Source organism: Eschrichtius robustus, chromosome 3, assembly GCF_028021215.1.
Source record: "Eschrichtius robustus isolate mEscRob2 chromosome 3, mEscRob2.pri, whole genome shotgun sequence".
NCBI lineage: Eukaryota > Metazoa > Chordata > Mammalia > Artiodactyla > Eschrichtiidae > Eschrichtius > Eschrichtius robustus.
The window spans coordinates 1,534,830-1,562,401 of record NC_090826.1 but is presented as its reverse complement, the minus strand read 5'-3'; the positions used below and the strand labels follow the sequence as shown (position 1 = coordinate 1,562,401).

Here is a 27,572-nt window from a genome sequence, read left to right as displayed (position 1 = left end):
GCCTACGAGGGACAGAGCAAGAGACAGCCCCCCACAGAGCGCCTGTGCCCACCAACACCCAGCCTTTCAGACGCCTTGCCCGGAGCCCACCGTCCCCAGGGCCTCCGACCCTGGACGGTAGGGCTGATCCTGGTGCGGGGCCCGAGACCTCCCCGAGCTGAGCCGTGGGTGGGCTGCCTGCACCCCCTGCCTGTTGTACCGAGAGAGTACACCCTTGGGGTGGCCTCTTGACACTTCAGCTGGCTTCTGTGCAGGCCAGGTGCCTGGGTGGGGAGAGCAGTCAGCCCCCCAGCTTCTTGAGGGAGGGGGCGGTCCTGGAACCGCGTGCACAGAGACTTCGCGAGCAGCAGGCCCACAGCTGGGGACCCTCTGGCCTGGGGTCCCTGCCAGAGCCAATGTCTGCCCCCGATAAGTGGGGCTGGGAGAGAGGGAGGGAAATAACAGGGGTGTGTTCGGGGCTTGTGGCCCTCACCCTGGGCGCAGTCCAGCCAAGCCGTCTGCGGGCAGAGGGTGGGGGGGCATCTTCTAGGTTCCGGCCCAGCGACACCGGGTACGCGGCCCACTCGGAGCAGGCGCAAGCGTGTTTATTGGAGCTGCGTTCAGGAGTTTACAAGAGCCTACAACGTCCCGTACAGAGCAGAGTGTGTGCAGAACAAGCCAGCAGTCGGGGCGGGGATGGCCACGCTCCAGGTCACTCTGGGCGCCTCGCATGGCAGGGCCAGGCAGACGCGCGCCCGCACACGCCCTGCAGCTGAAACCAGGGGAAAGTGGAAAAGGACACGGCACCATTTTCTTATTGTAGAAGCTTTGTCTCTAAAAATTTAAATATCTCTCTATGTGTACATGGATCTTAAAAGGTTGTGAAAACTGCCCTGCACCAGGGCAGGCTCCTTCCTCCCAGGAGGAGGGGCAGGGCCGAGGGGCACAGCCACACCGGACAGGCGGGCAGCCTCGGGGGTGGCAGCTCCGCATCCTGAGCAAACGCTGGCCCCCGCAGAGCCCTGGGCTGCAGGGAGGGCTGCTCAGAGTCTCAGCAGGAGGCCAGTGGCGGCAGCACCTGACAGCTGGTTGGTGGCGCCCTTGGCGGGGGCCAGCCCATCCCCACAGCCCTCTTGGCCCACGCAGCAGGCGCCCTCAGGGGTGCCCCGCTCCTCCTCTGGGGGGCCCCTCGGGCCCTGCAGCCGCTGCTGCCGCTCCTGGGCCCGGCGGGCCCGGCTGGCAATGGCACGCACACGGCTCTGGCTGCGGGAGGAGGAGCGCCGCAGGAAGCCTGGGCCCCCCGCTGCCCCCTCCCCAGCCGGGCCCCCGCTGGTGGGCGACATGATGCCCCCAGCCTGCTGGAACCCCACGAGCCTGTGCAGCTGCTCCGTCAGGGCGTCCGGCCGCGCCCCCCGCCCTGCCGGCCTCTCGCCGGCCAGGCCCAGGCCGCGGCCCGGGCTCTCCACGCAGGGGGCAAAGTCGTCCGCTGTCAGGTCCCCGAGGCTCTTGGACTTGGCAGCCACAGTGCAGTCCGGGAGGCCCACCAGGGGGTGGCGGGCCCAGGGTGGCCATGGGGCCAGGGGGCGGGGCTGCAGCTCGTCGGGCCCCACAGGCAGCTGGCCAGCAGCCTGCAGGTTGGGGTTGGATTTGCTCTTGGTCACAGCGGGCAGGTCCAGGCGGGCGGCCGAGGCCGAGCAGGGCCACAGGGGCAGGCGTCCCGCCGGGGCCCCTGGGAGGCTCTCAAGTCCCAAGCCCAGGCCCTGCAGGGAGAGGTCGATGACCGTGTCACCAGACGACAGGCTGGAGGACGAGGACACGCTGCCACAGTGGCTGCCTGGCTCCAGCGGCTGCCATAGCTGGTCGCCGCCAGTGGCATCCAAGGACACGACGGGGCGGGGCCCGGCCAGGGGCCACCGTCCACCCAGGGACTCCGAGGGGACCTGCCCCTCGCTCTTGGCCCTTCTGGGCGCATGGCCCAGAGCCCGGGGGTGGCCCCTGCCGTCCGTCTGGCTACCGGGGGCCCCCTTGCAGGCCCCAGCAGGGCCCCCGCCGTGGCACGCCCACTGCCTGCTTTCGGGGGCTGGCTCAGTGTTCCCTTGGCTCCCGGTCCCGAGCTGGAGGGGCCCGGAAGCTCCCAGAGCTGCTCCTGGGGGGCTCGCCGAGCTGTTGCCGGGCCCTGCAGAGCACTGGGGCCCTCCAGGGGCGTGGCTAGGGGAGAAGGCCCCCGGCGGTGGGGGGCCAGGACCCCGGGCTGGCTCCTCGGCAATGGTTTCCAGGCTGCACAGGGAGGAGAAGGGGTGGGCGTCTGCGGGGAGAGGGAGAGGCAGGTGTCAGGGGCGCCCGCGGGGCTCCATGCCCACAGGATCCCCGCGCTCAGGCCCCTCCACGTGCTCAGAGCTGCCCCCACCCTGCCCTCCGGCTCCGCTGCTGCTGGGGGAAGAGATGGGCCTGGGCGCACAGGCAGGGTCCTCCTGGGGCCGGGGCAGCTCAGGGCCCGCGGGCGGCCGGGCCCCGTTACCTGGCACTCGGCCGCTCTCAGTCCCTGACTAGGAAGGCAGCGTGGGGACAGAAAGGAGAAGAGGGTGGTCAGCGCCGGGGCGGGGCTGGCCGTGGACAGACGAACGCAAGGCTGGGCGGGTACAGAGGGGAGCGGGAGGGTGGCCCAGCTTCCAGCACGCCCTCCCCAGGCTGGGACTGCTCCCTGTGACCAGGGGCCACAGGCAGTTCTGTCACGACCAGCCCTGGGGCCGGGGTGGGGGGGGTCCAGAGCAGAGCTGCTCATACGTGCGTCCCCAAGGCCAAGGGCCACGGTCAATCTGCTCCCCTCACACTTTGCAAACAGAGGCCTCTACGTCGAGACTCTGAGCCCCGGCCAGGAACCCAGGCCAGACTCCCCAGAGGACTGCGGTGCCGGCCAGGGGGAGGCAGGAGGAGGGCCTGGGAGCTGCCCCCGGGCCCTGGTGGTCAGGCCAGGCAGGGAGGCTCGGCCCCGGGCACTGGGGCTGGTCTCCAGAGGCCACCCTTTGGGCTGCAGGCCTCGGCAAGCAGAGCCGGCTCGGACTCCCCAGTCCCCAGCCCGGGGTGAGGACGGCTGCGGCCAGAGCTGCAATCACTTTCCCAGCCCCTTGCGGGCACCGGGGGCCTGCGGGGCAAATCACGGTCAGACGGGGGTCTGGGGGCTGAGGGGCCCATGGACCAGCGAGTGGAGCCAGGAAACAAAGGCACAGTGAACACACGGAGGCCACGGTTCTGGACACGGAAGCGCAGAGGGGACGCCAGCCAGGCCATGCGGGGGCAGCGTGGGAGCCACCACGGGACACTGCGGAGGAGCGTCTGGGCTTACCGGCGGAGAGCACGGGGGCCTTACTCCTAAGCGCCTCCAGCGTTTGAACGAACAGGGCGTTCATCTCCCTCTGCAGGGCCCCCGCCTGCCTGCGGGCGCCCTCGGGCCAGCGGGGGGCCCCCTCGGGGCTGCCCGGGCTGCTGGAGTCCGAGGACACGAAGCCGCGGCCGCCCGGCCCCGGCTGCCGGGACCCAGGGCCCTTGGGGGCCCCTCTGCTTCTCCCGGGGGCAGTGTGGGGCGCCCCCAGCGAGCCCGCCCAGGCGCGGGGCTGCTGGCTGATGGCTGCGTGCCTGCCCTCGGGCCCCGGGTTGGGCAGCTGTCCCCTCCGCGGGCCCTCGGCGTCCTCACCGGTGCAGGAGCCCACCACGCACTTCATGCAGGTGGTGGCCATCCCGGCAGGCCCAGGGCCCTCGGGGGCCTGCGGGGGCCGCGCCTGCACCGGGCTCCTCTCCACCGGTGCCTTACCTCCAGGGCTGCGGCTGCCCGGCTCCTCCAGGGCCGGGGCCTCGGGAGCGGGGCCGGGGCTGGAGGGTGCCGCGTCGCTGGCCTCCCCCCCAGAGCCCACGTCCTGCGGGCCCAGGACCAGCTCCGGGAAGGCCTTGCGGCCTGGCTTCTGACTCTTGGTTGGGGCGCTGGCCGTGCGCCGCAGGAGCCGCTGGCTAACAGAGGGCCGGGGCGGGGGCCGCCCAGCAGCATGACTGTCCAGGGAGCCGGGCTTTGGGCCTCGGAGGAACAGGCCTTTTAGGCCCAGAGCCTGCTTGACCTGCAAGAGAAGGAGATACATAGCCGACAGCTGGGCACCAGGGGCCGGAGACTGCCCAGCCCCGTCCAGCTGTGCTCCGGAGGCCGTGGCCCGGGAGAGCCTGCTGCGGCCCGACGGGCCGGCTCGCTTGGGGCACCACTCAGGGCTGTCTGTAAGGAGGACGGTCTCCAGGGAGGCTCTACCAGGGGCGGCGGAGGCTGTGGCCTCGGCACAGCGTGGATGGCGCCTGCCTGCACCAGGGTGGAGGGAGTGGCCGCTGGCGGAGTGTCTGTGGCTCTCAGGGCAGGTGGCCAGGGAGTGCCGGAGCGGGGAGGCCCCCCCAGGGTCTCCCGGGCAGAGACCTGGACCCCAGCCCTGTGCCCACCGCACGCTTCCCCCCTCCAGCCCCTGGGGCCCCAGCTCTGGCAGGGCAGGCTGGCACGGGGCGCCCAGGGTGGCCCTGGTGTGGAGAGCAAGACGGGGTGTGAGCCAGATGGAGCAGCGCGGGTCACGTTCACCCGCCCGCAGGCACCGCGGCCGAGGAAGCAAGCACAGCCAGGTGCAGCCCCGCGCTCGGCTCACCCATGCTCCTGCCCGGCCCTCTCCCCCGGAGGTGCTGCCTCTTCCAGGAAGCCTTTCCAGACGCCTGCCAGGCAGTCCTTCCCAGACGGCCGGGCCCGGGAGGCCCCTACAAGGCCTCTCCCCCCAGCCTCCCTGCCTGAGGGAGGCAGCCAGGGTCCCCAGGACCAGCTGGCACGTGCCTGGGTCAACATTGGAGCGGCCGGCAGGGTCCTCACGTGCAGAGACCCTGGAGACAGCCACGGTCCCGGCAACACAGGGGCACATCTGGGCAGAGGCGTTAGTGGCCAGCACTTGAATCAGCTGTCTGATTCAAGATCCCAAATCCAGAGCGATTTGGTCAAAGTTGGCTAGAAAGTCATTTAGAAGAAGGTCCAGAATTCAAGCTCGGAGCTCCTGGTCCCTGGGATCTCCCCTGCCCCCACCCCCCCCCCCACCCCCAGCACTGGGCGTCGAAGCACAGACAGATCAGAGGGGCACACAGGCAGGCGGAGCACAGAGGGAAGGGTGGGGAGTGGGAGCGGGCACGGGTACTGGGAGGGCCGGCAGCTAGAGGACCAGACACAGGGAGGGACAGGGCAGGGCAGGGCAGGGCAGGGCAGGGCAGGGCGGGGGGTGGGGGAGGTGCAGGAGTCGGAAAGGCCAAGGGCAGGAGGAGACGGGCCAGACCTCGGGGCGGACACACAGGAGGCCTGGCAGAAGTCCTGGACCTGCCTCGTAAATGCTGCTCTGTGCCTGAGGATGGCCCGGGGGACCCGGAAACACGTCCCGACCCATGTCACATGAGCTGACAGTCTCCAAAATGCTACCAGGAATTCACAGATGCTAACGGGGTGGCCTGAGCATGCAGGTGGGGGGCGGGCAGGCCACGCCGCCCCCGTGCTGGGGTACCTTCGAGCTCCTAACAGGGCCGTGCTTCTAAAAGTAGACTTTGGACATACAGAAGCCCACTGCAAGACCAAAGAGACAGAGTGAGGCCGTGAGACACCGACAGCGGGCGTGGAGCGCAGAGACGGAGACACAGGACCGACAGGGCGACCACGGACGCACAACGGAGCTGGGAGGCCTGCGGGGCCTCCGTCGGCGGCACCCAGGGCCGAGGAACACGGCAGGAGAGAGGCGGTTAGTGCCAGAAGCCACGTGGACCCCCGTGTGTGCCTGACAGACCACCGCGTGCAGCCTTGCTAGGCCCCAAACTTAGAACCAGGGACCCCTGGGCTCTGCAGACTGGGGAAGTCGGAGTGAGACCCCGTCCTGGGGCAAACGTACTGGGAGCAGGTGAGGGACGGGGCAAAGCCAGGCAGACGCCTTCGAGGAGGGACAGAGAACCAGGGGACCCCGAGCAGTAGAAGGGGAGGCTCAGGAGAGACGGGAGGGGCCTTGGCTGCCCAGGAAGGGCCATGGCTTCCATATGCTAGTGGCCACACTGGCCCCGGGACATAGAGGCACACCCGGGGGCCCCGGAGACTCATTTCGTGGATGGAGACACAGGCCCATCAAGGTAGCCACTAGGCCTCATGGCCCCAGGGACACGGATTGGGGGGGGCGGGGCTGGGGCACCCCTTCCCAACAGCAAGTGACCTTGCAGGTGGCACTCACCTTACCACTGATGTCACTGACGGCCACGTGGACAAAGATGGAGGCCTCTTCCATCCCCTCCAGGTACACATGCCGATAGCCTGAAACAGCCGGGGTCACGCTCACCACGGCTCCTACCCACCCACGTCCCCCACACTCTACTTAAAGGTCCCAAAGCCCTGAAAAGAACCCGTGAGCCCGGTCCTGGGGACTCCACCTCCTCCAGGAAGCCTGCCAGGATTGCTCTCGCCTGCAGAGCAATCATCTGCTGGGGGCTAAGGGGCTCCGCAGCTGGTGCTCCCCTCCCCCACCCTGACCACAAAGTGCCGTGGCCTTGAACCCTCCTCCTCAGCTCCCTCGGTATCCCCAGGCCCACCCGTGGCAGGAGCCAACTCGCAGGCGGAAGCTGAGCCCCACCCTGTCCTGGCGTCCTCTGCTGGCCTGCGGGGGATGTGCTACGGGGGGCACTGGCCCAGGGCTCTGCCCTCCCCCACCCCCACTGGCCCCCTGCCCACCTGGCATCATGCTGCTGAAGGCCAGCGTCCTTTGGCCTATGAAGTCACGCCCAATGGGGTCATGGTCCCAGACGAGGAAGCGCACCAGCGCTATCTCAGGCATGTGCACCGTGAACACCAGGGTCTCCTCCCACATGGGGTTGAATCCTGGAGGCCACCAGGAGGAGGTGTCTGTCACCTTTGCCCCGCCCCCACCTCTCAGACAGGCCCGTCCGCAGCACAGCTCCAGCCTGGAGGCCACATGGGCCCACGCCCTCTCCCAGCACCTCCTCCTGGGCTGGCCACCAGTTGAGAGAAGCAACACCGGAAGGCCAGGCGGCTGTCACTGGGCGTCCAGCCGAGGGGGCGTCCTGGACAGTTATGTGGGTCACGGGCGGTGGCCCTCACGCTTCCCTGCCCCGCCAGCACAGGAGCCGTGACGGGGCCTCTGGGCACCGCCGGCCCTCCCGCAGCCTCACCGTTGTCGTCCACCGCGCGCGTCTGCCCCTTGCTGCAGTCCACGGGGAGCCCGATGACCTCCACCTCCACGAAGGGGTCGATGATCTGGCACACAGTGCAGGGTGGCACCGGGGCCCGGGCCGACGCCCCGGCCCTCCCCGGCCCCCGGGCCCTCCCGCCTACCTCCCCTCGGTCCCCCAGCATGGAGTCCCGCGGCTTGGGGAGCTGCTGCCCGCTGATAATCCGGACCACCAGCTGCTTCTTGGGCTGACCGGGCAAAGGGTCCTCGGAGTTGGGGTTGAAGACGCCTGGGGGGGCCAGGGTGAGGCTGAGCGGGCAGGGCACGCCCACCACCGGCTCCCGGGGCAGCCCCAGTGCAGCCACTCCCACCTCCACCCCATCCACTGGATGGGAGCCCCGCGTGCGGGAGCGGGAGGGGAGGCAGCCTTCCCGGGCAGGGGTGGGTGCCGGGGCCCGCAGGCCGGTCGCCTCTGTGACCACCCCATGATGTGGGCCCAGCTCGTCCCTTCCACAGGTGGGCCACGGGGGCTCCGTGCGAGGCCACACCGCCTCTGGGCCGGGGGCCGGGTGCCCGGGGACAGGGTCCAGGGTGGGGGGCCTGGGGCTGCGCACGTCGACAACTCGAAGAGGCCACTGCAGATAAACGTCGCACGGCACAAGCCAAGAGGCACGTGGGAGGATGGGTCAGGGGTACGACGGGAAGAAACCCCCAAGTCGTTTTTAGCACATCGGGGAGAAAACTGAGGTGACCGAGAAGGGAGGAAGTGCCAGGCAGACCTCACCCAAGGGCACCTTGCCCAGGGACCCTCGCGCTGGGGCAGGGTGGGGAGGGGCTGCAGATGCCCGGCAGGGCGGCGGCGCTTCCCCGTGCCCCAGCCTGACCCGCCAGGTGGCCTCGCCGCGGCCGCCCCTTGCCACTTCCGTGCAGCAGCCCCCACCCCCACGTCGCCGTCCCGGGGCCGCAGCCTCACCCTGGCACATGCACTGGGGCTTGAGCACGTAGCCGCAGCTGCCGTTGGCGCTGAACTTGGCCCGGTTCAGCTGGAGCATCCGCCCCTCCGACTGGTAGTTCAGGGCGACTGCGGGGAAGGACGTGAGGTGGCCGGCTCAGCGCCCAGCCCGTGTGTCCCGCCCCGCCGCTGCCTGTCAGCCCGCGTCCACTACGTGAGCAGGGGCCCTGGGGCTCACGTCGGGCACAACCAGGGCCGTGCGTCCCGGCAGCACTTCCCGCAGAGCCAGCACAGCGGCCCCGCGCACCTGAGGAGCCTGGACGCACCTGCATCTTTCCCGCCTTGCCCTGGGGTCCTAAGGCCCCTGCCCCAGCGACCCCCGCCCCGGCGCCATCCTGGTGAAGTTGGCTGGATGCCGCGAAGGTTCTCCAGAGCCAAGGGCAAGCAGAGCGGCCGCGGAGAGCCCAGCGGCGCCCCCTCACCAGCCCGGCTGCCCCAGGCCCCGGCACCCACCCATCTGGCAGCCGGTGTTCCAGAAGGGCTGCGGGTTGTAGTTGCTGGAATCCACTCGGTAGGAGGAGGGGTAGATGCGAGAGAGCTGGTGCTGGTTGAAGCGCAGGTACTGAGCTGGCTTCTGCTGCAGGATCTGCTGGGCCTTGGTCTCGCTGAAGGAAGACACCTGCCAGCTGGACGCCACTGCAGGTGAGACGGGCGGCGTCAGGGCACCGGGTCAGCAACCCCCCCGGGGCCCCGATCCCCCCCTCAGGGGCCCACCCGGCAGCCCCCTCACCCAGTGGCCCCTCACCCTCCATCTCCACGTCGTGGATGCCCACGGACTTGGTGTATTTGACCAGGTCTGAGAGGGCCCGGGACAGCTTCATGGTCTTCTTCTGCCGGGCGGCCCTGCGGGAGGGGTGGGGTCAGGACCTGGGTCGCACCCCTCCCCATTCAGGCTCTGGGGAGCGTCCATCAGGTGTCCGCTATGCCCCTGTGTTCCAGGCGTCGGGACATGCGGGGGACGTGCTGAGAGGTGACACCGGGGGAAGGGGCAGGTAGCCGACCACGACAGGTGCTACAGAAACGAGCACAGGGACCCGCGCTGGCCAGTCTGGCCCCGCACCCCGGGGTCCCTGCCCCGGGCCCCCACTGCCCCTCCCCACCGTGCGGTCCCTGAGCCTGCGCATCTGACGCCTGCTGTTGCCGGGACAACGGTGTCAGCCCTGCCTGCCGCGGCGCCTCTTCAAGGGCCCGGCATGGAGGCAGGGCACTGACCCTCGGCTCTGGCTGCCTTGGGAGTCCAGGTCCTCGTCCCCCTCCTCCACGCTGGCTGCCTTCTTCAGCTTGCTGCTCTTCTTCTGTGCAGAAGCAGGGCAGAGTCAGGACCGGTGGAGCCCCAGGCTCAGCGGGGCCGTCTGCAGAGGCCAGGAGGCTGCGAGGGAAGGGCCTGCAGCCCTGGGGTCCTGGCGCCCACCCTGCAGCCGGGCCCGCCCCCTCCTCTGCAGTGCCCTGCTCGGCCCGGGCCCTGGGTGACCTGCACTCTGGGCATCGACCAGTGTGGACCAGGGGAGGGCCATCATGGCACCTGCTCCATGCAGCCCCGACCAGGGCTCCAGGAATCCCGGAGGGCCTCGGTCCTGGAGGAGACCCCCCAACTCTGGCTGGCGCAGGGACAGCTGGGGCACATGGGGGCAGGGAGCCCACCCAGGAGCCCGGCAGACCTTGCGCCTGGAGAAGCTGCCCACGAGGAGCCGGCTGTTCTGCCTGCTGGTTCCGGCCTCCTCCCCCGACTCCGCGTCCTCCTCGGCCTGGGAGGAGAGACAGACAGCCGGGGTGCGGTGAGCCCAGCCGCAGACCCGGCCGGGGGTGGGGCTGGGCAGCTCCTCCCAGAGGCCCCGGGCCGCCTTCCTGGAAGAGAGGGAGCTGAGAGGGGCGTGGAGGAAGGCGGGAGCCGGGCCCAGGCTGGCCACTGCTCCAGCCCCCCGGGGTGCACATAGGCGGCTGCCGGGAGCAGAGACGTGAGAACGGGGCGCGCGTATCAGCTCCCCACGATGTGCCATTCGGAACTCATCAAGCGCCCAGTTCTGATTTTTTCCCATGGATGGTGACGGCCTAATAAACGCCGCTTGTGTGTCTGGAACATTCCTCGGCGTGCCCGCTTAGGTAATCGTCATACGGGGATCCCGCAGCTCAGGAGTCCCCACCTGCTTCTTGCAGCGGCAAAGCTATTACCTACTTAGACAATCCCCTGGGCTGTGGCCATTTACCGTTACCGTTTGCACTCGGGGCTGCGGTGAACCTCCCGAGGCTGCAGGACCAGCTTCTTTGCTGCTGTTTACAGATCATGCGCGTTGGCGGCTCCCCTCCCGGCCCCTGCCCCCATCCGAGGGGCCCCCGGTCCCGGCGGCACCGCGGCCTGTGCCCCTCTGGGGCCGAGGCCCGAAGCTCTCATCCGTCCTGAAGCTCAGTCACACCTCTGGAGCGGCTGGGAGTCTGTGCCAGCATCCCCGAGGTCCCTCGTCACAGCCGTCACCAGCCGCCCCCCAGCCCCTTCCACAGATGCCCCCCCCCCCGAACTCTCCCAACTTTGCTCTGGACGTGCCCACCAGGGCAGGAGACGGCTTCGCAGCCGAGGTTCCCTGTCAAGGAGGGGCTTCAGCCAGGGGCACACACATCTGCACGTATCTGCACACGCACCCTGCGTGCACCCGCACAAGCTTGTATGCAACCCCCTGTGGGCGCCCCTGCGCACACGCGCCTCCCTCGGCCACGCCCCTGCCTGGCTCGCTGGCCTCACCCAGAAAATGAGCAGAACCCCTCAGGTCTGGGTTCCGGTTGCCGAGCAGGGAGCCTGGAGCTCAAGCGGGAGATGCGAGGCCCCCCCAGGCCCGGCCAAGGAGGGCAGAGGGGTAGGGACAGCCACGGGGCCATCCCCCACCCCCTCCTCCACCCCCTGGGGAGTGCTGTCTCCCACCCGCTGGCTGGCTGCCCGGAGGGGCGCTGGTCCAGAGCCCAAGGCGCAGCAACGAAGGCGCTCAGAAAACCCGCGAGCTGGCAGAGGCACGGGAAGCCGTGTTCACGGTGCGTCAGGAGCCGGCGGGGTTGACACACCTCTTGGCTCTTTACACCCCGTGGTCACCCAGCACACGAGCACCGCTGAATCTGGGCACAAGCGCGGAGAGGCGCCTACCGGCCCAGATCCTGGAGAAGTGCTGTGGCCGAAGCCAGAATCTGCCGTCACCCACCCCCACCGCGCGCACCCCGACCTCAACAGGGGACGCAGCCCCCGCGTGCCGTCCTCAGGGGGTGTGGGCAGCCCCTCCCACCAGGACACAGCGCCTGATGGGCCTCGTGCTCGCAAAGTGGGGTCTGCGGGGCCAACCAGCACCCTCCTGGCCCCAAGGCCAGCTGCCCCGCCCATCACAGCCCCCGCAGGGTGCCGGCTTTCGGGCCACTCAGCTGATGTGACCATCTCCGGTGTCTGCCGGCCCCTCCAGACGGCACCACAGCTGCTCAGCCGCACTGGCCCGGCCCCCATAGGCTTCACGTCCGCCGTGACGGCCCCCACACTGTTCTCCCACAGAGGAACCTCCCAGGGCTCAGCGGCCCTCCCCTATGTGGCTGGAGGGCCTCCGGGCAGGGGGCTGCACAGCTGCCCAGGACTCACTCGGCTCTGAGCGCCTGGAGCCCCTCCCTGTCACCACCAGACCCCCCAGGCCACGCCCAGGTCCTCTTCTGCAAGGAGCTGCAGGTGCCCCGGGGGCTGCCAGCCGCTCCTGCCCACAGGCAGGGAGGGTGTGGGCTAGAGGAGCTCCGCAGGCCTCCAGGGGACAGGCTGTCAGCCGCACAAACAGGGCAGCCCCTCCCTGGCCATCTGCCTGTGACAGGGTGACGGCTGTGGATCCCTCATGATGAGAATTGAAACAGCCAAGTGTGAGCTCCTGGAGGACCCGGGGTGGAGACGTACACCAGGGGCAGTGTGTGTGTATGCGTTCAGGTGTGTGTGTGTGTGTGCAGGTGTGTGTGTGTGCAGGTGTGTGTGAGTGTGTGCAGGTGTGTGTATGTGTGCAGGTGTGTGTGTATGCATGCAGGTGTGTGTGCAGGTATGTGTGTGAGTGTGTGCAGGTGTGTGTATGTGTGCAGGTGTGTGTGTGTATGCGTGCAGGTGTGTGTGTGCAGGTATGTGTGTGAGTGTGTGCAGGTGTGTGTATGTGGGCAGGTTTTGGGGGGCAGGTGTGTGTGTGCAGCTATGCAGAAACCTCACGCTCTGGCCCCTCTCCCAGCCGCAGGCCGACCCCGCCTGCCTCAGGGCTCTCACCCTTTTGGCCTCTGCCTTGTGCCCGCGTTTGCCAGGCGGGGGCAGCGTGGACGCGGTGAAGTCACTGGGGTCCTCACAGTCCCGAGTCTTCGACTCCTTCAGTAGGGAATCCAGTTTCCTCTTGGCAATGTTTTCCACACGTTTCAGATTGGTAGAGGCCTGCAAGAGGCGGACGGCCAGCCCATTGGCTCCGGTCCGCAGCTCGCGGGCAGCAGCAGGGATGGCGTCCAGTCTCGGGCAGGGCCAGCACCACCTCAAGCTCACCCCATGTGAGCCCCGGCTCACGCTGCTGTGCACCCAGGCACGTGATTTGTCCCGGGGCCTCAGACAGTGCCGAGCAGGCCCTGAGCCCAGGCCCATCTGATTCTAACTCCTGTCTCCTTCAGGTGCACAATGCTGCCCGCAGGACCCAGTGGACGGCTCACCGGGCACCCGGCGGCCACTCTGGGCTCTGAGAGCCGCTCGGCAGCTCAGGATCTGGGAACCCACCACCAGCCACCGTGCGCCTCAAGGAGATGGATGGGGTGTGGACAGCCCCCAGTGTGGCTCTGACCAACTTGGACCCTCCAGGCAGGGCCTGGGCCTTGGGCATCTGGGCACCCCCATGCCCAGGCTGGAGTGGGTGCAAGGTGGCCACCACAGACCGAGGGTTTACTATCACCCCTAGCCAGGCAGGGAAATGTGCAAGCCCACCCAGAGCGGGAGAAATCCAGTGCCTCAGGGCTTTCCAAAACAATTAGCGAGCCACACAATTATTTTCCCATCCGATGGCCCCTCAGGGAGAAATAATACCTTGGCGGTACCCAGAAGAGGGAAGACGCTAATTAGACAGTCCCCCCCTCCCCCACCTGCCCCTTTGCTGCTCAAAGCCCTTGTGGACTCCTCAGCCTCCCAGCATTGCCCCTGGTCCCAGCGACTCTCTGTGAAGAGGTGACAGCCGCTAGCTGGGAACTCGGGGTTCGTGTGCTGTGTGGAGGGGTGGGCAGGGGGGTCCCCCACTGGCCCAGGCTGAGTGCATGCCCAGCAGCCTGGCAGCTTTGCAAATCACTCTCAGAATCTGCCCCATGCCCCTCTGTCCCTGCCGCCTCCCTTCTACAACAAGGCCTTGCGCTGGCTCTTCAGGGCTGCAGCTCCCCCGGCCCCCGAAGCCCCCCACCCCACTCACGTCCCCGTCGAGGAGCCGGCAGTCATCATCAATGTCGTCCGCACTGTCCTCGTCAGACACCTCGCCCTCCTCAGCATCCTCGCTGATGCTGGCTGGGAGCTTCTTGCCCTGGGGGAGGAGGTGGACCTTGGCAGGGGCCCTGTGGGAAGTGCTGGGGGGCCGGCACCCACAGGAGCAGCAGCAAAGCGTGGGAGCCTTTCCCAAGCTTGCTCGTGGCTCTCAGGCCGGGGGCAGGGCCAGCCCACCCATCCTTGCAGCAGCAGCGTGGGAGAGACATGCCCGGGTGTGCATGCCAAAGGCCCCAAACTGATGGACCACCATGGGGAGATGGAGGCCAGGTCAGGGGCAGGGCTTGCCCTGACCTCTCAAATCTATCACAGATGGTATGGAACCCCAGCCTGTCTGGAGCAGGGCCTTGCCCTTGACCTGACTGCAGGTTAGAGGTCGGAGGTCGGAGGTCAGAGGCTCAGCAGGATGCTGGCCCCAGGAGGGGTAGGCGGGGGCTCACCTTCACCAGGATCTTGCCCTTGAGCATCTGTGGAGAGGGTAGCATGGTGGCATCCTCGCTGCTTACTGATGACAAGTCCAGCTTGTCCCCAAGGATGTCGGTCAGATACTGGGCCATCTTCTTCTGCTGGACGACACTGCAGTGGTTCTCGAGGGACAGGATCACTGGATACCTGTGGCCCCAAGAGGGAAGGAGCAGAATGAGGCCAGGGGAAGGCTAGGTCCCACCTATGTAGGACTGCAGGTCACCTGCACCACTGAATGAGGAGGAATCTTCACAGGAGCCCAGGATAGATGGGGCTGCCAGCCACTCTGGGAGGGGGCCCACCAATGGCTTTCAAAAGCAAGTGAGCGTGAGGGAAAGGAGCTGGGAGACCTCAGGGATGGGTAAAGAAGGCATGCACTTCTTCTCCCAATAAGAAAATAGCAAAGGCAATTAGAAACTCCAGGAAAAACAAAAGGAAACGTTCAAACAAGTCGTGGTTTGAAAACGATGTGGGGGACCTCCCTGGTGGTCCAGGGTTAGGGCTCTGCGCTTGCACTGCAGGAAGCACGGGGTTAGGGTGAGTTCCCCTCTGGTGGGGGAACTAATATCCCACAAGCCACGCAGCACGGCCAAAAAAAAAAATGATGTGGACTTCACTGAGGTGCAATGTGGAGCAATGGATAGACTGTGAGAAAGATACTCCCATTCACCGAGATACTGGAGACACTGTCCTGTGCATGGCCCTGGGGCCCAATGTTGGCCCAATAAGGAAGGAGACATAGCCTGGTACACACCACCTGGGGGGAACACCATTATTACCTACGTGGTGCAGAATGGGAAGTGCAGCGTGGGGATTTTCATGATAAGTTCTTCAGTTGTTTGGTTTATTTTTTTAGTCATGTGCACATTTACTTGGATTTTTGCCAAAAGGCAACATAATCCTTTTAGAAAATGTAAATGACCCAGACCTAGAAGTCATCAAGTAGAGCAAGAGATGGGCGAGTCCTGCGATGTGGAGAGGCACGGCCTGGGGCAAAGGTGCTCCCCTCCCCGTTTCCCAGTCAGGGGACCAAGGCCTGGGGGAGAACCTTGTGCCCACAAAGATTATGCTGGCACGGGAGGTGCAAGCCCCGTCCTGAGACCCCAGCAGGCCCCTGGCTCCTTGGCAGCTACAGGACACCTGTGCGTCCCAGCTCCCCTGCCCTGAGACGCCCCCTCACCTGCAATTCCAGAGGCCAGAAGGCCCTGCAGAGGCCCCTCACTCCCACTCCCTTCCAAGACAGAGCCTGTGCCAGGTCTTCCCTCAGGGGCACCTCTGTTTCTAGTTCTTAAATCGGTCTTGCTTCCCCTCCCCTCCTTCACTCAATCAGCTCCTCCCGCACCTGTGAACCTCACCGAGCTGAGACCCGAGGGTAACAGTGTGGGGAGGCAGTCTTCTATCTCCAGAAACTAAACTGGATTTTGTTCAGCAGCGTCTATAGCCATTCTGAGCGACAGCAAGTTGAGTCTGGACACAGAGTAGCTTCTTAAGGGCAATTAGTGCCAGAGCCACCACTGTCGCAGGCGTCTGACACCAGGTGTCTGTGGCCCGGGGCCGCTGACACACACACACACACACACACACACACACACACACGCCCTGCCTGGCCCAGCTGTTACTCCTGCATCCACCGCCTTCCCTCTCCTCCGTCCCTCCCCCGCCCCTCATCCTCAACAAGAAACCAGCCGCCAAAATGTTGCACCACTCCGCAGAAAGGATGTGCAGGAGGGGCAGAAAGAGGCCCTTGAGCCCCTCCCCCCAACCCCCTGGGCCAGCCCCCCCAGTCCCAGCCACTCACTCGTTCTTGACAAAGGCGTATTTGTTGATGGTTTCAACGACGTCTTTGAAGAGGATCTTGGAGGTCAGAGTGTAGCCATGGTGCACAATGGGCTCCCCGTCAGGCCCATCCCAGCAGTCCACTGGAGGCAGACAGGGCTCAGTGGGTTCCGGGGGCCGGACCACCAATGCCCAGAGACCCACAGTCCGTGGAGGCCAACCGGAGGCGGTCCTCTTGTTCCGCAGTTAACACCAGGAGAGACCTATCCCAGCCCCTGCCAGGCAGAGGGCAGAGACCGTGCCCGGAGACTCCAGAGGGCTCCTCGGGGCCACCCCGCCCTCCCACAGGAGACGTCAGCCCACGGCCAAGGCCCGGCCCCTGGGGCCGAGGGGCGCGCGGGGTCCCAGAGCCCCGGCACTCACCCTCCACGCAGCGGCAGCCGGCCTGCAGGACCCAGGCGTACGTGTCCGCCCTCGACTGGGACGTGAGCTGGTCGCCCACGAGGTAGGTGTTGTGAGACGAGGTGATGAAGTAGTGGCTCAGCGGCCACGTCATGTCCTGGTGTACGCGGCGGTGCTCCGGGTTGAAGATGTCGCCCGCGGGGCTCCGAGTGTAGTTGGTGAAGCCTGCTGGGGGAGCACGGTGGGGGCAAGGGGCTCAGCCCCGTGTGCCAGCTCCGCCGCGGGCTCATCTCGGGGCCCCCCGCCCCCAAACCGCGTGGACCCCTCCGCACCCCGCTGACCTGGCAGCGCAGCTGGGCCGGCGCGGCGCCCACTCACCGTCAATGCCCATTGTCCCCTTACTCTTGTTCTCCGGGCAGGGCTCAAACTGCTCGATGATGTCACGGCAGCTCTCGAGGGTCACGCCCGTCATCTAGGCCAGAGCAGGGGCTTGAGGCCAGGCTGGCCCATCTCCGGGCCCACCTCGGACCGCCTCCGCGCACGGGCGCTGACCACGCGAGGCTGAGGCCCTGGGCCCTGCGGTGTGCTCCCCCTGACTGGGGGGCTCCCTGGCCACCCCCAGTGGCATGAGACTTGGGACACAGTGACCAGCAGACTACAGAGGGTCCCCTGGGTTGGGAAGAGCTGGCGCTGACTGAGGATCCTTGGCAGGGGAAGGGTCTTTGGCATCATGGGCCGGGCCACCCGCCACCGCTGCCGTGTTAGGGGTCTCGAGAGCTGTGGACCAGGGTGGGCTGGCGGGGAACGAGGCCTGGTGTGAGAAGGTGCGGGAGAGCCAGGACCACGTCCCACCTTGGAGGAGCCCAGGGGGCTCCCCTGGCCCCTCCTGCCACCTCCCCAAGTCCCTCGCAAGAAAGCTGCGCATGGCAGCCGAGCCCAAGGTGGTCTTGCCCATCGGTGGACCCGTGTGTCAGAGGCTGAGTGATTTCCCAGGGCCCCACGGTACAGCCCCCAGGAGCCCCCCGCTCCCAGAGGCGGGCCTACCAGCGGGGCTACCTGCGCGTCCCCGGGAATGTGGGGGGTGGGTGTGTAGTGGAGGGGGAGGGGCAAATGGGGTTAGAGCTCGGAGCTGGATTTTGTTCAACAGTTTCTATAGCCATTCTGAGTGACAGCAAGTTGAGTCTGGACACAGAGTAACTTCTTAAGGGCGATTAGTGCCAGAGCCACCACTGTCGCAGGCGTCTGACACCAGGTGTCTGTGGCCCCGGGCCGCTGACACACACGCCCTGCCTGGCCCAGCTGTTGCTGGACCAGGAGGCCCAGAGTCAGGGGCCCAGGGCTCAAACCACCCAGCTGGTGGACAGCTTTGGCCCCAGACGGTAGGAAGAGTTCTGGAGAGCTTAGGGCAAAGGTCAGGGAGCAACGGGTCAGTTCTGCCCATCCCAGCCCAGGCCACATTCCCTCCCTCCACCCCCGAGCATGGCAGCTGTTGGAAGAGCGGCCCCTCAGCCTCACTCCGGTGCTGCCCACAGTAGCCGCACCCAGGCTGTCTGCGGTCCAAGCCCCCCTGTGGGAGCGCTGTCCCCTCAGCGGGTGGCCTTCCCCTCCCCAGCCCAGGCCCGGGATGAGGGGTCCAGACCCCTGAGCTTCAGCTAGGCAGTGCCCAGGGAGCACTCGGCCTCTCAGGAGGGGTGGGGCAGCCTGGGGTCGAGGACGGTGGGCAGGCACACCCTGCTGGCACCCAGAGGCATCTGCACGTCTGCTGGACGAATGCTGGAGTGAGTTGGCAATGGGCCCAGAGCCCTGGGGGTGGGAGCCGGCCAGACCCACGTGGCTGGACCAGGCCTGAAGGCTGGGCCAAGGGACCTAGGCCAGGAGACGCTCGACGCTAATGTCGGGGCCGTGGTCAAGCACGGGCTCCCCTCTGGAAGTTCTGGGGGGGCCACGGTCAGGGCTGAGCCACGCTCCTTCCCCACCGGCTTGGTGGCTGGCCCTTGCGGGGAACCGAGGCAGGTCCAGTAAGTGGGCCTCAAATGCCAGACCGGTGCCCGCACTTCCACAAGCTCTCAGCCACGCTGTGGACGGGCTCAAATGCCCCGGGAGGCCGAGGTGAGGCCACGGCGCCTGCGGGGGCCCCACCTTCTGCTCCGCCTCCAGGAAGCGCTGCAGGTCAGCGGCGTCCAGGTGGTCCTTGTGGTTGCTGTAGGTCAGCATGAGCAGGTAGAGGTCCCGGCGGGTGGACATCGTCTTGTAGAAGGCACAGAACTCCTCGAAGCCCAGAGTCCCCTGGTGGTCATCTGTGTCCGCTTCCTGTAACGCAAGGCCTCCGGGTCCCCTCGCATCCCACCCTGGGCCTCAGCCGCGAGGGTGCCTGCAAGCTCCCCGTTCCTCGGTCAGCCCTGAGTCGAATCCCCCCTACCCCTTCCAGCATCACTGCCCACGTCACGGGCTCATGAGTGCCCCCCAAGCCCGGCAGCGGCGTCCTCACTGGGGTCCCCCGCGCCTCTCCCACCAAGAAGCCACCGAGTGACCCGTTAACACAGATCTCACCCCACCTTCCCCTTTCCGAGCCTTCCAAGGTCAACCTGCATCTGAACCCAGCAAAGTCACCCAACTCTGGAGAAATACCCTGCCCTGCAGCCAACAACACCCCACCCAGGAGTTAGTGCCCACGCTGGGCTGTGATCTGTAATTAGGGTTGGCCATCCATTGATTAGAAAAGCGCAGGGCCCCTGGGCATGTAGGAATCCCAGACTCTGGCTGCCACAGCAGAGATGAGAGGACGCTGGTCTCAGCCACTGTCCTCATTTTGCTCATAAAGCAGCTCACACCCTACCCACAGGAACCCCCCCAGGCAAACCCACCAGGCTGCTAATGAGACCACAGACTCCTTCAAGAATCCACTCACTCAGGGAGCACCTGCTGAGGTGTCAGACCCTGGGGACACCAAGAGCCAAGGCCAGGGACAGACCCAGAGGACAAGGGCACCCAGTGATGGAGGCCAGGCGGCCCCTAGGAAGCCTGAGGTGCTACAGGGTCATGGGGGTCCCTGGAGCTGGGCAGGAAGGGCCATGTGGAAGGTGCTCAAGACCCTGAGTGCCGAGGTCGGGTCCTTAGCCCGGTGAGTAGGGTGGGGGTGGGGGTGTGGGTGGGGGGCGGGGGTGGGTGCGACTGCCCGGCAAAAAGAGACCCCAGGTTCAGCACCATGGATAGCAGTGCGCGCCAGCCCCTCGGGGTGTCTGCATTGTCTTTTCTCCTATGGCCACACAACCTGGGGTGGCTGGAGATGGGAATGAGGTCCCCTCTGAACCAGAAGGATCACCAGCGAGCCAGGTGCAGGCCGCAGCCACCCCCATGTCCCCGGCGCCAGAGAGAGTCGGGCTCCTGGGAAGGCTGCCCTGCCTGCCCCGGCCCTGTGGCTTGGCCCCCAGGTGGGCGCCCAGCACAGCCCGAGCATCTCCCTCCAGGACCCGGGTGCCCATGCCGGGTGCTCACACCAAGGCCAGGACAGGGCCAGCTTGGTACGAGGGGCCCAGCCCAGGGCCACCTGCACGGGGCCAGCAGATGCCAGATGAGGACCCCTGTGTCTGTGCCAGGTTTGGGGGCGGCCCTGTGTCTAGAGCTGGTGGGACAGACCCGGGCAGGGCACTCACTGCAGGTCAAAGGGCCCCTCTGGGACAGAGTCGGGCTGGTAGCCCTCCCAGGGGCCGTGGCTGCAGCTGGGCAGAGATGCCCATCTGCTGAGTGTCCACCTGTGGGGTGATCTGGCCTCTCCGCGGGCTCCGGGCTGGGCAGCATGCCGAGGTGGTGGCTGAAAATGCTTTGTGACGACGAGGCCCTCAGGGGCCCGAAAGGCGGCTCTGAGCCCTTGGCCCCAGAAACGCCCCTCTATGTGGTCACGCAGCCGCTCTCCTCTCCACAAAGGGAAACCGCAGCGGCTGAAAGCACACGCCGGCCGGAGCTGTGCTGCTGGGCCAGGCCTCAGAGCCGCCCAGGGTGCGGCCTCGCCTATGTTCCACGGTTATTTTAGGCTTAATGAAATTACGCTCAAGCCACTCTTGACCCACCATACAGATCTCTCCTTTGATTAGGGCAGTTCCAGGCAGTGGAAACAATACTGAGATTTCTCGACCATACAATTGTTACTAATTATCAGAGCCGCTCTGCCCGGCTGGAGGTCAGCCCTCCTTCCCTGGGCCCCCGAGCGCCCACAGAGGGCCCCGTGCAGATGGGCAGGGAGGCCCAGGTGCTCAGGAGCCACCGTGGACAACGCCCACTTGGGGCTGAGCTGCCCAGGGTCTGGGGTCAGCAGCTCCTGGCCTACAGCCCCCTGCTGGCCTTTCTCCATGGCCCCACTGGCAGGTCCTCCTTGAAGTGGTCTGGACAGCGCCCGGACACCACTAGTCCTGGGGTTGGTCAGAGGGCTTTGTGGGGAGCCCCTTTTGTGCCCAGGGGGTGCGGGAGAGGCCCAGCCTCCTTACAGGAGGGACAGGGGGCGTGGGCTCTCCGGAGCTCCCAGCGGGGGGCATTTTCAAGCCAGGTCTTGGTGGTGGACCTTCAGGGCCCAGAAGCCTGTGCCCACTCGCACCCATTCCGTGGGGGGCACTCGTCTCTCGTCCTGCCTCCGAGGCCAGTCTGAGCCCCTGACACAGCCTCACCGCTCTGGAAGGGACTGCTGACCCCCGAGCTGCCCCTGGAAGCAGGGCAGGCAGGGAACGGTGGGGCTGCTCTGCGGGCCTGAGCTATCTGCCGGCTCCCCACTGCCCAGGCGGGCTCTGTCCCCGCTGGGGCCTTCAGGACGGGCCCTGTGAGCCCCCCAGTCCTCACCCAGCAGTCAGGGCATCCTGCGCACACCACCCCGCCCCCGCCATTCACGCACGGACCCACGTGCTCTGAGCCGGCCCGCTCCCCTCGCTCCAGCTGAGCACAACCTCCCGTCCATCATGAGAGCCCAGAAGGGAGCAGCCGGGGACCAAGCCTCGTGGAGCGGTTGGCTGTGTGAGTGTGTCTGTGTGTGTGTGTGTGTGTGTGTGTGCGTGTGTGTGTGTGTGTGTTTGTTGGGGCGCAGGGCCTGGTGCAAGCTCGCGGAACCCTCCTCCCGGGTGGCAGCAAGACAGTGAGGCCTGAGTGAGGGTGGAGTTTGCTCGCCCGTCCCCACCCGGATCCAGGACCTGCTGACACCGCCTTCCTCCCCCAGCCCAGCAGGGGTTCCGCAAAGAGAGAAACTAATTACAGACAATAAAGGCGGCCACTCAGCTGAGGATGCATTTTCATAACGGCTAACACCGGGGTGGCTGGGGACCACAGGCTGGGCGGTGGGTAACCAGAGCTGCTGCCCAAAAGGCAGGGCCCGTGCACCCCAGTAAGTCTGGGGAAACGCGGGGCAGTGTGGGACATGGGGTGCAGGTCCTGTGGGTGGTTTCCCTCACTGACCCGGTGCCTGCCCACACGCCCGGTCCGCCGGCCTGGGGGGGCCCTGGGAGCTGCTGCAGTGGTGCCGGCACAGCCGCGAACAGGGGGCAGCTTGGGGCATCTGACTGACCGCCCCGCACAGGTGCAGGACGGCTGCTTCCCTGCCATTTGCTGCAGCTTGGACGGCACCACCCGGGACCTCCTGCAGCTTGGACAGGGCCGGCCTGCTCCCGGACACACGCCTGCCCCCAGGCGCCCTCGCTCAGGGCCCAAGACCCCCGGCGGCCCCGGCGGCCTCACCTGGAACATCTGCTTCACCCTCTGCCGCGGCAGGTTCACGTTCAGCTTGCGCAGCAGCTGCAGGACCTCCCCGATGCTCAGACTGCCGTCGCCGTTCTTGTCGGCCTCATCAAACGTCTGCTTCAGCCACTTTGGGGCCAAGTTAGGGGCCAACGGAGGTGCAGCAAGGCCGGCCGCACCTCCCCTCCCCTCCCCTCGCCTCCCCTCCCCTCCCCTCCCCGGGCAGGAAGGCGTGGAGGACCCCGCCCAAGTTCCCCTTCCCGAAATATGTGAGCCAGCCGGGGCTCACCCGCCCCACACGGTGGACAGTGAGCGGTGGTCCCCGGGCTCCCCCCGCCGTCCGCGAGGATATTGGTCCCGGGTGCGCTGGCGGCGGGCCAGGCTGTCCTCGTCGCGGATGCCGGCCATGAGGTAGCGCAGGCCGGTGACCCAGGTGCGCGCCTCGTCTCCGCTGGGCGAGACCAGGTCCAGCGACTCTCGGTGGCTGCCGTAGTAGATGCTGAAGCAGCAGTTGGGGTCGAAGCTGCTGTCGGGGCAGCGCTGGAAGACCTCTGACTGCCGCCCCTCGCTCACCTCCTGGATGGAGTCGATGGAGACTGCAGGGGGTGGGGGGCACGGTCACGGCCCTCCCCGGGGCCAGGCGTCCTCCACCCACAGGCCCCGAGGTGCTCTCAGCACCAGCTGGGGCCCTTTGGGGTTGCCCGCCCCGTCTGAGCCTGGGGCCGCCTCGGTAATAAAGTCCGGCACCAGCAGGTGGGGGCCGGGGGGCAGCGGGGTCCCGCTTGGCGCGCACCAGCTCAGGCGCCATCAGGAATTTCATCACTGGCTGCAGCACCTGCAGCTCCGTGCAGCCTCCGTTCAGAGGCTGAGTCACCGCAAGCAGATGCGCTGGGAAGGGCGTCTGCAGGGTCTGTTCCTGTGCCTGAGGCAGGGCCCCTTCCCAGGTGGTCGGGGCACGGCTGGGCAGCAGCCCGCTGGGAGCAGGCACCCTGGGCTCGGCACAGCCAGGGACCCCAGCACTGCACCCCCTGCCCGGCTCCAGCTCCCGGCAGCAGGCTCGGCACCACCCTGGACGTTACCGTGTCCCGTGCCATAACGATGGGTCCTCCCCACTCGCGCAGTGAAGGGTGCGTGAGTCCTTCTGTCTTCTGCCCCCACTGCCCCCTCCCCGGGAGCTGCCGCTTCCCCTGCTCCCCCGGCCTGCTTCTCCAGCTGCCTGTGCGCACGCATGTTCGTGGCGGGGGTGGGGGTGCTGGGCCCCCAGATTAGGGGGCGCTGACAGTCAGGAGACAGCTGCCCCCCACACTGTTCCTCCCTCCTGGGGACCCCTCCACGGCCAGAGTCAGCTGGTCTCCCCCTGTCCTAGCCTGCTGGTCTCTGCCCTGTCACCCCTTCCCCAGAGGGGCCTCCGCGACCTCCACGACCCCCACCCACCTGCTCCCCTCTATTTGCCATCCTGTGTCCTTCTCGTCACTCAGCATGATGTGAAGTTATCCTACCGTCAGGTGGTGTCACCCACCTCGCACTCAAAGACCAGCCTCATGGCGGCTCAGTTCCCAAAGGATGCCCGGTGCTGGGAACAGTGCCTGGCACAGAGCAGGCGCTCCAGATGGAGCACAGGGGCTCCTGCCTGAGCAGCCAGTGGCGGTTCCACCCCCCCGGGTCCCACAGGGCAGTCCCAGCCCCCTCCTCCAAGACACCCTCCCCAGGGGCTCCACAGCATGGCTCTCTCCTGGGCCCCATGGTGGCAGCGGTGCCCTTAGCAACCACGGGGCTGAGGCCCTGCCTCGGCACACCTGCGTCTCTCCAGTCGCCAAAGCCAGAGGAGGGGCCATAAAGTCCCCTCTGTCGCCTGTAAGGACTCACGTGTCACCTCCTGACCCCCAGGACCCCCAGCCTGGTCCCTGCCCAAATCCTCACAGCTCGTTGCCCGCCACCACCCATCCGGACAGCTCTGCAGCCTCCACACGCCCGTCAGCTGCTCACAGCCCAGGCTGCCTGGGCCAGCATTCGGCACCGGGGTCGTACCCTCAGGGTGCCCGGCAGGGTCTCTCTCTCTGCTCATGAGCGGTCTTATCTCCTCAGCTAGACTGAAGGACTTCTGCCTCTCAGCCCGTCTCAGCGCCCGGTGCGGGGCTGGGCGCTGGGGCCACTCAGTCTCCACTGAGTCCCAGAGGGCTCTGCTAGGTGGGCAGCAGGGCCAGGGCCCTCGCCCCACTGCGTCCAGGTGTCACCGAGGATCTCCAAGGCCAGCTGAGCCCAGGGGCCAGGCCTGGGGACTTCCAGGGCTCAGGGTCTTGCTGCCCCTTCAGCTGCCCAGTGCCTGCTCTGGGAGGGTCCTCTGCCCCCCGGGGGCTGGTCTGGGGGCTCTGCCCTGCCCACCGCTCCCCCACCCAGGGCCAGCCCACTCACTCTTGGCCTTCTCGTTCTTGCGTGAGGGCCGCCAGCGGATGCAGGAGCGATGCTCGTCCAGGAAGTAGAAGCGGCTCAGGCCCTTGGAGCTGCCACGGAGCTTCACCATGCGTGTCCCCGCCTGCATGGCGCTCATGCATCGCTCCACTGCAGGCCCGCCGACCCGGCACACAGACGGCCCGACACAGACAGGCAGACAGACACGGGCGGGGGGCCGGTGAGCGCTGCAGCAGCCCCTCTGTGCTCATCGCAGCCTCAGCCCCACCCCCCGCGTGCTCAAGGGGCTGCAGAACCGGCCCAGCGAACTCGGAGCCCCAGGCCTGCCTGCGGCCCCAGGCGCCGGCCCACGTCACAGGTCCAGCCTGGGACCCTGATCAGAGGCCAGAGTCCCCACAGAGAATCGGACCGATTCTGCCCAGCCGGGCTCCTGTTGGCCTCCCCAGTGGTCCTGCGGCCCGAGGGCCAGGCGAGGTCCCAGACGGGCCCTGCCCACCCCCCAGCTCTGCCCTGCCTCAGCGGCCTCCCACCCACGCCCTTCCACCACCATGACCTGCCCCAAAGGCTACGACACACGAGAGGACACAGGGATGGGGTGGCCGAGCCCGCTCTCAGGAGCTGCTATGCAATGAGGTCCCGGGCCAGGCACAGCGCGGGCCCAGGTGGGCGGCATGCAGGCAGCCCCCCACGATGCCCAGCCTGGCTCGCTGGCCCGGCCGCAGGCACTCCTGAGAGCCTGCATCCCCTTCCCGTGGCATCTTCAGGAAAGCCGCCCTCCTCATGCACGCCACAAGGGTGGCACCACACACATCCACCCGGCGGCCACGGAGGGGCCTCCATGAGGCCAAGGCGCCACACAGGTCTGGGAGGGCACAGAGCCCACACCTTCCCCCAGGGGGCCCCACTGCCTCTCCCCTCCCCTCCCCTCCCCCTCCCCCTCCCCTCCCCTCCCCTCTCCTCCTCGCCCCCTCCCCTCTCCTCCCCCTCCCCTCTCCTCCCCCTCCCCTCCCCTCCCTTCTCCTCCCTTCTCCTCCCCTCTCCTCCCCTCTCCTCCCCCTCCCCCTCTCCTCCCCGTCCCCCCTCCCCTCTCCCCTCCCCTCCCCTCCCCTCCCTTCTCCTCCCCTCTCCTCCCCTCTCCTCCCCTCTCCTCCCCTCTCCTCCCCTCTCCTCCCCTCTCCTCCCTTCTCCCCTCTCCCCTCTCCTCCTTTCTCCTCCTCCTCCTCCATCCATTCAGCCTCCTGTCTGCAGCTTGCATGTCTCCCAGGTACCAGGAGAGGCCGTGGCTGGCCAGGCTGGAGAGGCAGCAGGCTCCAGAAGTCCCAGGGACAGGTCTGTCCTGGCCCCCCTCAGGCCCTTCACAACTGCCTACAGGAAGCCCGGGACCCAGGAGGTACCATCAGGTGAAGCACCAAGTAATTAACCCACGAGGTCCCCCCGACGAGGAACCCTCGGGTGGTGTTGTGGAGGCCCGTGGGCAGTGTCAGCCCGAGGGAACAGGCAGTGAGGACCTCTCAGAGGAAGCCAACCTCTGACCTTGAACTGCAGGCACTGGGCGGGGGGCACAGCGGGGAGCCGCGCACAGGGAGGCTGGGCTCCAGGGGAGACATCCATCGGGAGGAAAAGACGCGGTGTGCCTGCCAGGACGCAGGTAGCAGGGGGGAGGCGGGAGGCCGGGGATGGGGACAGGGACGGGCCCCAGAGGCCTAGAACCAGGTTCGGGAAGGTGGTACCTGGACCAGGCCCCATCCGCCGGCTGGAACAGAGAGCCGGAGGGGCGGGCGGACCTGAATGGGGCCCTCCGTGGGCCGGCCCCGCTAAGACAGACACTCTACCCTCCAGAGTCTCACCGCAGTGACGGGCACTCTGCCGGCCTCTAAGGGCCGACACATCCGGCACCAGCATGCTGGCCTCACCACACCTGGGCTGAAGGTGCCACTGCCCCCCAAAGTAACAGGGACCCCCTCAGAGAGTGTCCAGCCGCACATCCACCAGGACCGTGGCCCCGGCCCCTCCTTACCACTGACTCCCCCACCCCTTCCTTCCTCACTGCCCGCCTGGGGTTCAGCCTCCAGGCCCTGAGCGGGGGGGTCAGAGAGGCACCCCGGGGGCTGCTGCCGGAGCCCCGTGATCCCCAGAGGGAGACCCGAGGGGTCAGGAGGCTACAGGTTTGCATGGAGGTGGGGTGGGAGCCCCCAGGCCTCTCACAACCCCAGGAGCAGCCCCCCGTCCTGAGCCCAGTGACCCTGGGGCTGGGCGGGGCTGTGGCCAGGGAGGAGCAGGCCGGTCCCCGCCCCAGATGACCAGACAGGGCTGCTCCCTTACCTAGTGGGCCAAGCTGCCACTGCGGGGACACAGCCACGCTCCCGCCGACCCAGAGGAGGGCCTCCGCCAGCCAGGCCACCGTTCCCTTGGTCCGGCTGGGGGTAAATGGCCAGGGGACAGACATGCCCCGATGATGGCCAGGGGTGGGCTCACGGAGGCCAGAGAGGGCCAGCCCCCAGCCCCACCTCAGCGGCAGGTCAGGCGGTGGCAGGCAGCCCGGGGGCTCCACGGGGCCCCCTTCTCTCCTCAGCTTCTTCCTCCCCCTCACTGCCCACCGAGGTCCCCGCAGGGCTGCTCCCAGGCGCCTCTGGCATTGGCCTCTCACCTGCTGTCCCCAGTGGCCCCCGAGCCAGCCCACCCACCACCAGGGCCACAGAGGGGTCCCAGGAGAAGCAACGCCCCAGGGCCTGAGGTGGGGAAGCTGCAGGGCCTCTGCCCGCCCCGCCCACCCTCTGCCCAATCCCCTGCGCTAATCCAAGCCTGGATCCAGCCCAGCTGGCCAGAGGATTTAGGCCAAGGGAACTCCCAGCTGGGGACCAGGAGGGGACCAGGCAGGTGACAGTGTTGACCAAGGCCCCTGGCCACCAGCCCCCATGCCCCGGCTGAGTAACGACAGGCAGGAGAGATAGGTGGTCTCCCTGGGGACCTGAAGACCACAGCTGTAAGGCCTGGGGTGATGGTCCTCATGGGACCACCCACTGGGGCACACTCTCAGGCCCTGCCAGGGGGTCTCCCTACCCCCCTCCGCAGGCTGGATGCTCTGCTCCATCCCAGCCTGTGCCCCAGGAGGAGG

At 67.3% G+C, this 27,572-nt stretch overlaps 1 protein-coding gene across 1 annotated transcript; it reads right to left on the bottom strand.

Moving 5' to 3' along the window:
- Positions 1 to 1,022: 1,022 nt before the first annotated feature.
- Positions 1,023 to 26,903, bottom strand: PLCH2 (phospholipase C eta 2). Its single transcript, XM_068537691.1, has 22 exons — positions 26,780 to 26,903; positions 24,461 to 24,607; positions 22,402 to 22,644; positions 22,049 to 22,179; positions 18,476 to 18,646; positions 16,715 to 16,808; positions 16,358 to 16,561; positions 15,957 to 16,077; positions 14,134 to 14,305; positions 13,626 to 13,733; positions 12,470 to 12,619; positions 9,864 to 9,950; positions 9,418 to 9,500; positions 8,951 to 9,048; positions 8,659 to 8,841; positions 8,167 to 8,274; positions 7,358 to 7,482; positions 7,195 to 7,279; positions 6,737 to 6,883; positions 6,243 to 6,322; positions 3,788 to 4,085; positions 1,023 to 2,284 (listed from the first exon to the last, which is right to left on the bottom strand). Exons 1-22 carry the CDS (start codon positions 26,901 to 26,903, stop codon positions 1,023 to 1,025), a joined length of 4,221 nt encoding a protein of 1,406 aa, XP_068393792.1.
- Positions 26,904 to 27,572: the final 669 nt, after the last annotated feature.